Source organism: Lathamus discolor, chromosome 1, assembly GCF_037157495.1.
Source record: "Lathamus discolor isolate bLatDis1 chromosome 1, bLatDis1.hap1, whole genome shotgun sequence".
In the NCBI taxonomy this organism is placed as follows: domain Eukaryota; kingdom Metazoa; phylum Chordata; class Aves; order Psittaciformes; family Psittacidae; genus Lathamus; species Lathamus discolor.
The window spans coordinates 63,938,899-63,951,828 of record NC_088884.1 but is presented as its reverse complement, the minus strand read 5'-3'; the positions used below and the strand labels follow the sequence as shown (position 1 = coordinate 63,951,828).

Sequence of the window (12,930 nt, the reverse complement as noted above, 5' to 3'; positions counted from 1 at the left end):
GAAGCGGGCAGGCGGCTCAGCCCCCACCGCCTTCACCTCACGCTGCCGCCAACGCCGCGCGCGGGGGGCGCAGGCGCGCTGTGGGGACGGAGGGGGCGTGGCGGCACGTCTCGCGAGCGGAGGGCCGTTGGGCCGGCGGGGCGCGAGCCCGCCGGGGGAGGTGCCTCCTCTCCCGCTAGCCAATGGGGAGCGGGCAAGCGGCGGGCGCGAGCCGGGCGGGGCGGGGCCGCGGGGCAGGCGGGCGGGCGCTGGAGCTGGCGGTGATGGCGGACCATGGGGATGGGAGGCTAAGGACTGAGGGGAGCGGCGGCGGCGGGGGCGCGGGGGGGCCACCGCCTAACGCCGGGGCGCTGGTGGTGGGCGCTGAGATGCTGCTGGCGCTGGTGTTACTGGCGCTGGTGCTGCTGGCGGCCTACCGGCTGTACCTGCGCTGGGGGACGCGGAGCGGGCCGGGGGGCGCGGCCCGGGAGGGCCAGGCCGCCGCTCTGCCGCGGATGAAGCGGCGGGATTTCTCCCTGGAGCAGTTGCGCGAGTTCAACGGGGCCCGCAACCCCCGCATCCTCCTGGCTGTCAACGGCAAAGTCTTCGACGTGACCAAAGGCAGCAAGTTCTACGGGCCCGGTGAGACCGGGGGGCTGGGGGAGGTCCCTCGGTGGAAGCTGCCTTCTGGGGCGGGAGCCCCATGCAGCCCCTCGGCTGCCCGTCGCTTTCCGGGGGGCGCCGGCTGGGATCGGCTGCGGCCTGCGGGCATCTGCTCCTCACCACCGGGGTCCGGGCCTCGCCCCCCCCCCGGGGGGCGGTGGGTTTCGGGGCGGCCAAGCGACGGGTCGGCGCCGGTGGGCTCCGTCAGCGTCCCGCTGGGTTTATCTCGGGCTGCCAGCTCCTGCGCGCTGTCCGCACGCGTGGTAGGGCTGTGGTGGCGGTGTCGAGGGGGAGGCTGCCGTGCAGACCGCCACCTGTCCCCGGGCACTGGGGTTCGCAGCCCCTCATCAGGCCGGCCCGCCTGCCTGCCCGGGGCCTAACGGTAGCGTTAAATGGGTGATGCACAACGGGTCTGGGTCCTGTGCATGCGTCTGTCATACATCCTTTCTTCCAGTTGCCAAGGTTTGGATATGCAGTGTTTAATTATTGGTTTTTTCTTCTGTCTTTTCTAGTTGGTTTCCCAAGTGCAGCTGATCAGTGCTTCCTTCATTCTAGCTCTTATGGTTCAGGAAGGAAAATAAAGCAGCTGCTTACTTATTTAGATGCAGATGCCATATTGAGTGTGCATTTGAATCGGGATGAGGGCAAGCAGGGACAGCCCAGGGACTGATATATTGCTAGCATTGTAGAGTGCAGAAATCAACCCAATCTCTTAAATAGAAAGGCAGACGGTACAGTTCTTTCGATAGGAAACATATTCTTTAAAGGTTCAGAAAAGTATGCTTAAGAAACAACGCTATGTTTCCATATTCACATTGTAGATTGTGAAACTGCAGCATATTTTCTTATAATAAACAGCGTTCTTAATAATGAGGGGACTAATCTTACTAGTGAGCACTGTGTTCACATCTGATGCCAAAGGAAATGAGGGTTATGACTGTTGCTGATTTTCTCACTGAAACAATGGTAATTTGGAAAAGTTGATCTAATCAAATTACGCAGGAGTTTTCATAGTAGGTATAGCAAGTGTTCTTGTATTGAGGGGTGGAGGAGAGAGGATACGCCTGCCTCCCCCTCTGGAAATTGTTCAAGTTAAGCAATTGTTATTTTTTTAATAATCTTAGCTTACAAAAAGAAAAAATACAGAGCTGGCATGGTACAAGTCCTTGGTTCTTACAGGGAGGCAACAAGCTGTTGTATGGTTGAAATGGGCAAGTATTTTGTAACTCATGTTACCCTCAAAAGTTTGTGATACCAGCTCTGCTCCCAGTCATGGGAATTGAAACTGCCGTAATTGAATCAAAATGCTTTTCTGGCTGGACACTGTAAAAGTTAACAGTGAAATCTAAACTACCTTGCCATGCTGTATGTTTTGGGTGGGTTTTGACCAGTAAAGCTGAGCAGTGCAGTTGGGTGTGCTGCAGCTTTCGTGACACTTACTTGAGCTAGTTCCTTTGCCCCTCTTAGTTTAATCTTTTTTTTAACTGAGACCTGTGTACTGATATAAAATGTAGGTATATACATCTGCTAATGAAACGTCAAATGGCTGTAAGTTGACAGGTTGCTTCATAAATTACTCCATGAAATAATACTGAACCATAATCTAAACATTAACTCTTTTGTGTATCAAATGTAGATTACATTTTAGGCTCTTCACTGTAGATATCATCACCGTTTCTGGAGGTCTGTTATGGTGAGGATATCATCAACGTCTGGAGGTCTCTTATGGTGAGGAAGCTAAAGCTTTATGTTCTAGGACATCAGTCTGCTTTTTTGACAGCTGGCAGCAGCTGATTTCCCTAAAGCAGTGCTTCCAGCTTTTCATGGAAAGGGACAAAGGCTTGTTTTTCCCCCACACCCTGTAGTGAAGGATTGCGTTTTTATAACACAACTGACATCATCTTTGTCTATCATGTAGCTGTTATTTGGTACCATGCACATTAGGATAGTGATGCTCAACCTGTGCATCACCAGCTGTGTGTTTTCTGCCAAACGTGTTGATTTTTTTTTAATTGTGCTGATGTGGTTTGCCTGAATGGATGCATATTGGGGAATATTTCTTGTAACTGTTTTGTGACTGTAAAGAAGAAAAGCTAGGTGGTTTGAACTAGGTGATTTTCAGGCCCTAAAAGATCTGAGAAGAAGTAGGTGGAAAAACCTTCCTAAAGCTTCAGAAAGACTTCACTTAGAGTATTTAGATGTCCACAGCAGTTCTCTTGGAAATTTTATGCCTCACAGCTGGAGTGTAGCAAGAGAAGTGCAAAGCATACCAACAGCCGTGACCAAATTTTGTTTAACAGAAGGAACAGTTGAGGGCAGTGGCTTTGCTGACATGGCAGGCGTGACTGTGAGCCTTTTGTACTTTGTTAAGGTACTGATGAGAAATAGTGCTTTAGCTGTGAAGGAAGCAGAGAGCATTGGCTGGGGGCTCACTATCAAATCTGGAGTATGCTGGCTTAACGTTGAATAACAGGGCTGTCTCAGAAGGCTTCTGATGTCTTGAAATTAAGGTCTGTTCTTTTTTTTTTTTTCTTTCGGTGTGGTTTGGATTCAAAGGTGTTCCTTCTTTTTGTACTTATAGCAGCAGAAGGCTGAAAATGCACAAACTGTCATCTAGTCCAGGTTTTTGTCCGGCAGTTGAGATTCCATTAAAATTCCCACCAAGTTTCTTATTTTATTGGAAGTTCTCCTGGTTTTAAGTTTCCATCCACTGGATCCTGTTATACTTTAGTCTGTTGCATTGAAGAACCCTTTACATGCATACAGTTAAGGTATTCTTAACTGTCTAAGATAGACTCTTGAAGTCATCTTTTCAAACAGCCATGATTAAAAACTTCAGTTTCTTGAACATTAAATCAACATGTCTTCCAATTTTGTTGAGTTTTTTTCCTCATGTTGTCTTCTTTAACCCTTCTGCAATTTATCTCATTGGTATCCTGTTAGTCTTTGGTATGTCTAATGCATTTTCGCTAAGAGCAAGAATAGGTTATATCGCACATTTAACTGTCTGTGCCTCCAAAAATCGCTTTGCTTACACTGAATTCATAATTTAAAACTTCACTTGCCAAATTTTTTTCCAAACTGCTGCTTCCTGGGGTGATCCTCTGTGCTGAGAGTATACCCTTTGTTTCAGTGCTTCATTTTTAGTTGTATTACATACCACCTCTGTTTGTGCCCAAATGAGTAAGTATCCTAAAATGCTTTGCTTGGTTATTAATTGTAATTAATTACCTCTATCACCCATAAAGTCTGAACAATATAAATAGTTAGAGGCACACTCTTAAAAATTCTGTGTAACCTGAATTTCAGAGAAGCTGTTTTGGGGTGATTTCCCCATCTGTAATCACATCTCATGACATAGAGTCTAATGATTAATATGTGTGTGCTGTGTTGGGTTTATAGCCTTATAATGAGAGACAGTTTTTACAGTTTTATTTAATAGTAAATCATTTATTTTCATGTTTGTTTGTATTGAGATTCCTGATAGAATATTGGCCAGTAGAAGGGCATTGTAAGACATAATGGTAGCAAATCTTAATATTTGGTATTTAAATTGGCATGCCAACATAATGCTGTAAACAGATTACCCAATACTTGATGCAGTTACGAAAAATACATGGCTCTGAGCATGACAAAGCAAGATTATACACAATCCATTGTATACAACTGTTCCACCTCACTGCTTGGTTCTTAATGATTTTAAACAAACCAGTTTCCTGACTTTCCTTCACTGCAGTACATTGTCACTGTTAGCTCATTTCTCATCTCACTCTTGTCACTCTTGTCACTTGTTCAAAGTGTCATGAAGACTTCTGCTTTCCAGTTTGCCCAGAGGAATAGATTAGGTAGTAGTAGTTCCTTTCACAAAGATTTCCATCATTGTTCATTTTTCATGAGGGGAAAATTACCTTTGTTCAATGTTGGAAATCCAGTGAAGAACTGTGATTTCTGACATTAAATACTGTAACAAATTCTGCAGCAAACAGCTGTCATGTTTTCCTATCATTTATATAAAAATAATCTGATGCTGTTAGACTTCCTTTGGAATTGAGTGTTGTTAACTTCATTGTGTCTCTGTTTAAAAGACAACACTGATGCTTTTCAGTACATCCTTTACAAGGGAATGGTCGGATGAAATATTGCAGAGGGAGATCATGTATGTACTGTGTCTGGAGGATTCTGTTAAGGGTGGCCTTATCTTAAGAACATAACTAGCTGAGGGTTTGCAGATAAGTACAGAGGATAAGACTGGTGGAAAGAAGTGCCTCCTGCAAGGTGTCTTCTCTGTGTTTTTGATGTTTTTCAGCTCATTTGTGTCAGTGTAATGGAGGTGTCTCTCACCCTAGGACTCAGCTTTTTGAAGAAAAAGCATTTCTGGATAAAGAAGTTCCTACCAGAAGTAGTAAAACTATTATTACAACTAGGTATTGGGGAGAGATTGTTCCCATACTTCTGATTAAAGGGAGTAGTCTTTGCTAGCAGGATGAAGGGGCTGTTTTAAGCCCTCAATTCATGTCCATGGAGACTGGGAGCCAGTGCAGTGGTTTTGTGCAGGGAGATGCATCGCCTGCTTTGCTTCTGCTTTGTGTGTCTGTCAGCTCTCTGAGTTTCTTTTTCTTCTTCCTTTTTTAATAACCTGAGTATATTCCTTAGAACTTGAACGACTGTGTGTTTGATATAAGGTCTGTGAAAATCCCTAGTTAGTATTTAAACCACTCAGGTTCCAGTCACCTGAGGTTTGAGGTAGCAGGTATGCTCAAGGCAAGATATTTTAGGATGTGAGAGTGGCATTGTTGCCAATGACAATGATGTTAAATCCAGTATAGAGCAGTGTGGCTCTTTTTCATTTAATCAAAAATCCTTGACAACATTACTTGCCTTATTGTGAAATAAACTGGTGGCAAGAGCGTTTCTCACTAAAGCGAGATGTGGGGTCTAAGTCCTCCTCAAGAGTGGAGCTGTCTTCCAGGAATTTCCTGACCAGTGAACTAGAGGCTCTCATAGCAGTGCTCATTGTCTGCTCCTTTAGCCAAAATTGGGTCACTGGTTCTTGCACTTTTTAAAAAGGAAACAAGAGAAAGGGAGCAAGGCCCTCTGGTCTTGTGCCTAGGAAGTTGGGTTTAGAGCCCTCTTTAGTTGGTGTTAGACTTGGCGGATCGCTCTCCTAAAAGCATTTAGTTTCTGTGCAAGTTGTAACTTAAAATTGACCTACATCTTTCATGTAAATCTGGAGCAGTAAAGTAAAAATTATGTCACCTTGAATACCCAGTGAGAAATGTTATTAGAAAGCTTTTGCTTTCAGGCTGCATCTCAAAATGTTTTTTGTCTAATTTGTAGCTTTTTTGTTCCCTCATAAAAGATGCAACAAGGAATGAACACATCAGGATTCAGATGGAAAATTTTAAACAGACAGTGAGGGTTTCGCTTTGGAGTGGGGAAGGTAGACAACGTGGTGGCATAGTTCAGCTGTCAATAATTTCATGGTCTGTCTCCCTTTGTTCCTTTTACTTGCACTGAAGGAGAAATTAGTCTTTATTCTTGTTTGCAGTCTAAGAAATGTTGTCTGTGAATTTCTAAGCTTCAGACAAAACTAGGTTTTATTTCCAGTGGCTGCATGGAGCCCACAGATGAAATGAATATTTGGTATGCTTTGCATATTTAGTGATAGCTTGGAAGAGCTTTCTGACTACTTGAAGAAACCAAGGCTGTTTGAAAACCGAACCTTGTTAACCTGTGTTTCTTCAGAGAACTTGTATGGGCCTTCTGAGAATGAATACAAGTCTTAGCTTACAAATCACTTCATTAGATACAAAATCTACCACATCTGTGGTGCAGTCCCTGTGCTGGCAGTTGGAGCAATTCAGAGTTCAGTGTACAGTGTTCACCTTCATTACTAGTGTTGGAGTAATAATCTGGGATGTTCTGCAGAGCTAGTGCAGAACTAAAATGGTCAGATACCCTTTTTGGTAAACCAAGAGTATTTACTTAAAAGTTGAACACCAGCATGGGTTTTGCTGGGGGAACTGTTGGCCAAACTGGTTGAAAATTGGAACACATACTCTTACAAAATCCAGTTTAGCCTGTTCTGGAACAAGTGACTAGAAGCAGCGTTTCCAAATGAAAACTTCAGCTTGGACAGCTTCATATCTCACATTTTTAAATACTTTAATGCTTTAATGTTAAATTCATTTTTCCTTACTTGCTGTTGTTTTAGGGTGCCTGCAGAGAGAAATTAAATCTTCATTTGAGAACCAAAACAGGGCTGCGAGATGCAGGAATCCCAAGTGCAGGAATTGGAAAGGTGTTTTTTACTGGCTGAAGAGACTTTGATTTTTGCCAGTTCTCAAGCTACCCAGTTCATTTGTGAGTAGAGGCAAGTGTCAGGCTGGAACAAGATGTCAAATTCATCAGGGCAGCCAGATTTGTAATTGGATTCTGGAAAAAATTGAGGATCTCTAGGGGGCGGGTAGCAAGATTTTGCATGTGTCGTAGCTCAGGGAAAGGCGTACTTTACACAAGGTAGAGTTGTAAGGAAATTAAGGCTCTATACAAGCAAAAAGGCAGTGTATAAATATGGTTGTATAGATGCGGAGACATGTAGGCAAGTATGTAGTCTTGATAACTGGTCTCAGCACCAAAATAAACAAAGGCTCTGAAATGAAGTGTTTTAGTATGTGAAAGCAGTGATGGGGAAGAAGAACATTCTTCAAGGAGCTAAATTTTTCCTTTATAAAAGGCTCACAGCTCCATGTAGCCAACTAACATGTAGCAGATGTGGTTTAGTGGCTTTGACATGTCCCTGGCTTTCCTTTTGTTGTTGCAAGTTGCCAAATAGGAGTGGGAGGAGAATTTTTGGAGGAAGATTTGACTAAGAAATAGATAATTTGGGGCACAGCAAAAGGATAGGGTGTGATAGGTTCTCAAAAAAATCAGCTTACTATACATACCTATGCTAACAGCTTCTCTTGTTGTAATCTTTTCGCTATGTATGTTGTGTCATGCTGCAATCAATTATTTAGAACAGAAGCCAGTCTAAATAGGTAAGCAGACAAAAGGAGAGGAAAGGCGGCTGTGGACAGGGCTTGCAGAGTAAATTGCATCTGGTCATGAAAGAACTCTGTGGGAGTAAGTCTAGGATTGCACTAACATCTTTACCTGAGAATCATGTTCCTGAAGCGTATTTTCTGACCAGGTTTCTCTGTGCTGACACCTTCCTGGATGTTTCTGCAAGATCAGTGAAACCTGATATGCAAAATACCTTTTAAAGACTGTTGCACCAGTATTTAAATAAAGTGAATGGTAGACTAGGGCTTATAGCAAAACCTCAGACCTGTATATTCTATAAAATACTGCACTTAATCTCCATGTCAAAGTATCTGAATGGAAGCTTTAAATCTTGAAGGAGATTGCTTGTACCGAGATCTCCAAACTTTTGCTTTAGCAGCCCTGCAACTAAGGCAAAGCCAGGCTTGCACTTTTTTTTTTTGTTCAAAGAATCATAATTCAGTATTTTCCTCTTAGGAAAGGATTAAAGAATAGGTCCCATTTCTAAGATACATTTGCAGAGCTGGAATTTGAGGTGCTGTCTACCAGGGCTAAAAGGTTGGTTTTCACTAGTTAGCATTCTGTGAGTGCTTGGGCCTGGCTTGATGTTGTCTCTGTGACTCCTGAATACTTCTGTAGTAAATTCGCTGGAACGTTAACATTTAAATTCAATTTTAGAAAAGAAAAATAAATGCTGATATAATAGCATCTGGCATTACAATATATTTACAGGAATTTTTAAATTAACTTATTTAAATGAATTTAAATGCAAAGTGGTATGTTCTAAAAGCACTCCCCTTTCAACTGAATACGTCATTGAGATATAACGATGTTCAGGGCTTAATACCAATAAATACAATGTAATTCTCTCTTGAATAGATATTGGAATCAAACTGGGGGGACAGAATACTGATGGTGAGGAGGTTAAGTAGCCATTTGTAATTGCTCTTTGGGATTTACTGTTTGTGTTTGGTTTTTGTGAGAGCTCTTTATAGCTCCTGTCTTCTTCATTCACAATATCAAAAAACAGCTCACTTGACTCCTAGCTATTTCAGAGTGAATGTTGGAAGGTTCTATGTGAGGAAGTGAATGCTGTTCCTGGAGCTAAATATCCAAAAGGACAAGCATAGAGATCCCTATAGTTATTATGGTCATCTCTTAATGCCAGATTTGTACAGGGCAGGCTTCCAGTTGATAATTCTTTCTTGGGTATCTACTGCTTGTGAAATTTTGCTTTTAAATCACAGAATCACAGAATCCCAAGGGTTGGAAGGGACCTAAAAAGATATCTAGTCCAACCCCCCTGCAAGAGCAGGGTAACCTACAGTACATCACACAGGAACTTGTCCAGGCGGGCCTTGAATATCTCCAGAGAGACAAGGGAATTGTCTTTTGCACACGAAATACCCCTCTGTTCTTGGATTCAACTGTAAGCAACTTAGAATGCCAAACACTCTGGGGTGGAGAGACATCAGTAGGCCTGGTGAGGACACAGTTGCTGTTAATCCATATGGTACTTAGGTTCTATGTCTCAGGAGATTTTCCTGCTGCGTTCAGCCTCTGTCTCATCCCTGAAGTCAATGCCCAGCAAGAGCAGATAGGTGTGGTGGCTGGAGCAAGCGGCCTGAGAGGAAACCAGCCTCTTGGAATGATTCCCTGTGGCTTGTCCTGGTGCAGAAGAGGTCTGAGGTGCTACAGCAGGCAATAGAGGGGGTGAAGGCCAGTGTGATACCACTTGCTTGTGTTCATTCTTGCCCATGGGTGCTGCCTTTTCTGCAGGCTGACGGCCACTGTCATCTTCTGAGAGGTAAGCCAGAGAAGGGTTCTGGCCTATTTATCTTGGAGTAGTGACTACTCTTTAGAATGCCTCAGGCATTTCCCTATTGCTTAGCTGCTGCAGTATAACTTAGTGCAGAACATGGTCAAGTTTTGTTTTGGTTTCTTAATCAAGCTGAATTAAGTTGTTGTTATTAGGTCAAGAAAATCAGAGAAAACAAGATGCTTGAAGTTCTTTAGCTTAAGTAGAATTTGTGAAAGTTACAAACCTCATCCTGAAAGTCATTGGTTTGTAAATCATCCCCTTTGTAATAATATTGATTAGACAGTCATTGCTCAATATTTTATGAGCATATTTGTGCTGCTTTGCATCAGTCAGAAAGCACAAAGGAAGTAGTTGCTTTACATTCTGAATATGATTTGTGCAGTTTTCCAGAACAGTCCAGGATAGGTGCATGGATGATCTGCTGCCCAAAATACATGAGGTTATTCCACAGAAATGTGTCAAAAGACACACTGCCTGTCAAGTAGGTAGAAAGTTGTGGTGGTTCCATAAGTGAATTATTAATTAGCACTCAAGTTGTATTTATTGATAAAAATCACTGGATTTCTAATTAAGATGTCTGTACAATGTGCTTCTATTCATGCCTGACTTGTAAATACGTTTTGCTTAATAGAAGTGTGCTTCTTTTTAATTCCAGCCGACAGTCCCTTTGGAATTTACCTCCGCTGACTTGCATCAAATGAAAGGGATTTTTCCAGATATCCCTTCAAAGCTATTTTCCTCTTTCTGCTTCTCTCGGCAGACTTTATCTCTTAATGATACTTAAGATTGACTTGCAGTGCTGTTGAATGTCAAGCAGCCATGGTGTTTGAACTACTGCTGTTCCCATCACTGCAGAAGTTTAATGTGTGGCTTGGGCAGACTATATAAAGAACTGAGATTGGTCACCATAAACAAGGTCTTGAAGGTGTCGATTTTGTCTTTTTGTTTTCAGATGGTCCATATGGAATATTTGCTGGCAGAGATGCCTCCAGGGGACTAGCAACTTTCCGTCTAGATAAAGATGCACTCAGAGATGAATATGATGACCTATCAGACTTAAATGCAGTACAGATGGAAAGTGTGAGAGAGTGGGAAATGCAATTTAAAGGTAAAATCTCAAACAGGCAGCACATCTTTAGTTTAAGGAAATGCTTTTAATAAAAATGACTGATGTGGGTTTGGGGCAGCTTTTAAAGAGACATGACAGTAATGTTTGTAATGCAATGTAAAATTCTTGGGAAAAGACCAGGGATTTCAGGCCTTTCTTCTAATGGAGAGGATTCCACTATATCCCACTATAGCTTCTTCAACCTTTTAGTTCTATATCAGGGAATTGTTCGCTCTTCAGCGCAGAATTTCACTATCAAATCTCAGCGTAGCTTAGCTGATGGAATTCTGATTAGGACTAAGAGCTGCTTTGGCATTAAGGGTTGAACAAGTTTGTCTTGAAATAATTTCTCAAAAGCATGAAGTATGCCACTGGAGGGAGGGGAAGTAATTTTTCACATGAATTGAAATCAAAACAGGCTGCAGAAAATTGTGCTGGTTTTAATAGCAGCATTTTGAGTCACTGTGTGATACAGCTTGCCTCATTAGCTGTGGGAGAATTGAAACCAAGTACTCGCAGTAGAGAAAGTAGTGAGCAGTGGTGGCAGCAAGATTGTTTACTCTGCCAATTTCAGTGATTCAGGCTTATGACCTTAGTGTGTAGAAGTGAATTTGTGGTAGTGCAGGCTGAGTAGCAAATGCAGCTGCCTTTGATTATAATGGAATCATCGATCTTTTTCAGAAAAATACGACTACGTTGGTAGACTCCTAAAACCAGGGGAAGAACCATCAGAATACACAGATGAGGAAGATACCAAGGATCACACTAAACAGGAATGAACTTTGAACAACCAAAGTCAGGGGCCTTTGGAACTGCAACCTCTTATTCCCCATCACAGAATGTCCTGCATCTTTGGGTACAGTTCATCTGCTGCGAAAAACATTCAACAGGTTTTGTACAAGGAAAATAATATACTCACAAAGGAAGATTTGAATACTAGACATTGTTTGTGCTGCCAGACTTTTTGTTGCAGTTTATTTGTAATGTCTGGTTAGGCCTTGTTAGTGAAGAGGAGCCAGGGGTTTAAAGGCAAAAACGCTATTCCTTTTTATCAGTAAGCTGAAGCCTTCAAGTAGTACGTACTAGAAGCTCTCTAAAAGACCTGAGTCTTCAAGCTCAGCGGAAGGTTTGAATCTTGTTTCATGTGTGTCTCCTCCTTCAGCATTAAAGTGCTTGTGTACATCAGTATCAGTAGGTTAGACTACCGAAACTGGTGTTAAAACGTGAATTTCCAATTTTGTTTTGTATGTGGGCATTTGTAGCCCTGGCAGAATACTTCAGTTCTCTAAGAGAAGTCCATGTAGATTAGGATGGGAGTGTAAGATTCATCCATTTCTCAAAAGGACTGGGTAAAACCGTGTCCTCTGCAACAACTATTATCTGAAGCCTGCCTCTCCTGTCTTTTCCCATCCTCTAAGTGAAATTGAGTATTAATTGTGCCTTATTTCACTACCATAGACTTGAATTGTTTTAAGGGATGGCCCCAAAATTGTGGTTTCATAGTCACTACAAGCAGCATCGAGACTGAAGTTAGAATGTTATGTTGACTGGAAAACCTTGATGTCATTCTGTGTATAGAATGTAAAAGAGGAATACTCAGTGTTACTGCCATATGTTAATACTACATATACTTAAATTAGCATTGTGATGGCCAAATGCATACTCCCATGCTTCTTTTTAAGTAACTACAAACACAAAATGTCACCCTTCCTCCTCTTCCAGAAGCTGCCTAACTTTTGGGAGCGTAGCCTTCACACCCCTGTAGAGTGAAGGGGCGTCTGCACGTGTGGATGTGTGCGTGTCTGTCTGAATGTAAGACTGGGGAGGGATTGTTTCTGCAGATATTGTAAATACGAGTACCATTTTAATAAAGCATGTACAATACCAACCATGCTGTCAGGCTGTGTATGGAAGCTCCTGAGTAGAGCTGGAACACAAAGGAGGGTGAAAAAGTCTTGAACATGAAGCATCCAACCCTGTTCATGCTGTTCCTTGTCCTCAGGGTGTTATTTTTTTCCTTTCAAGTCAGTCCCAGCTTTTGAAGAATCTTGAAGACTTAACTGAGGTAAGCTGTAGTTAATAAGCCTATACCAATGCATTTTTGGTGGGGAAAAAGTAGGTAACTGAAGGAGAAGGATTTTAGGAAATCACGCGATCTACAGCAAAAGGAGTATGTTGTGTGGCACTGATAGGAGGACACTGGAGATCTGTACACAGGTCTCACTCAACCTGTTGCAGAAGTTTTACCATCTGTTCTGCTGAGTTTGGAACAGGGACGCTATTAAGTTCATGACTTGCAGATTTATGTCTTGCA

At 42.5% G+C, this 12,930-nt stretch overlaps 1 protein-coding gene across 1 annotated transcript; it reads left to right on the top strand.

The window, feature by feature from the left end:
• Positions 1-263: 263 nt before the first annotated feature.
• PGRMC2 (progesterone receptor membrane component 2) lies at positions 264-12,504 on the top strand. Its single transcript, XM_065674593.1, has 3 exons — positions 264-621; positions 10,461-10,616; positions 11,298-12,504. Exons 1-3 carry the CDS (start codon positions 264-266, stop codon positions 11,393-11,395), a joined length of 612 nt encoding a protein of 203 aa, XP_065530665.1. The 3' UTR covers positions 11,396-12,504.
• Positions 12,505-12,930: the final 426 nt, after the last annotated feature.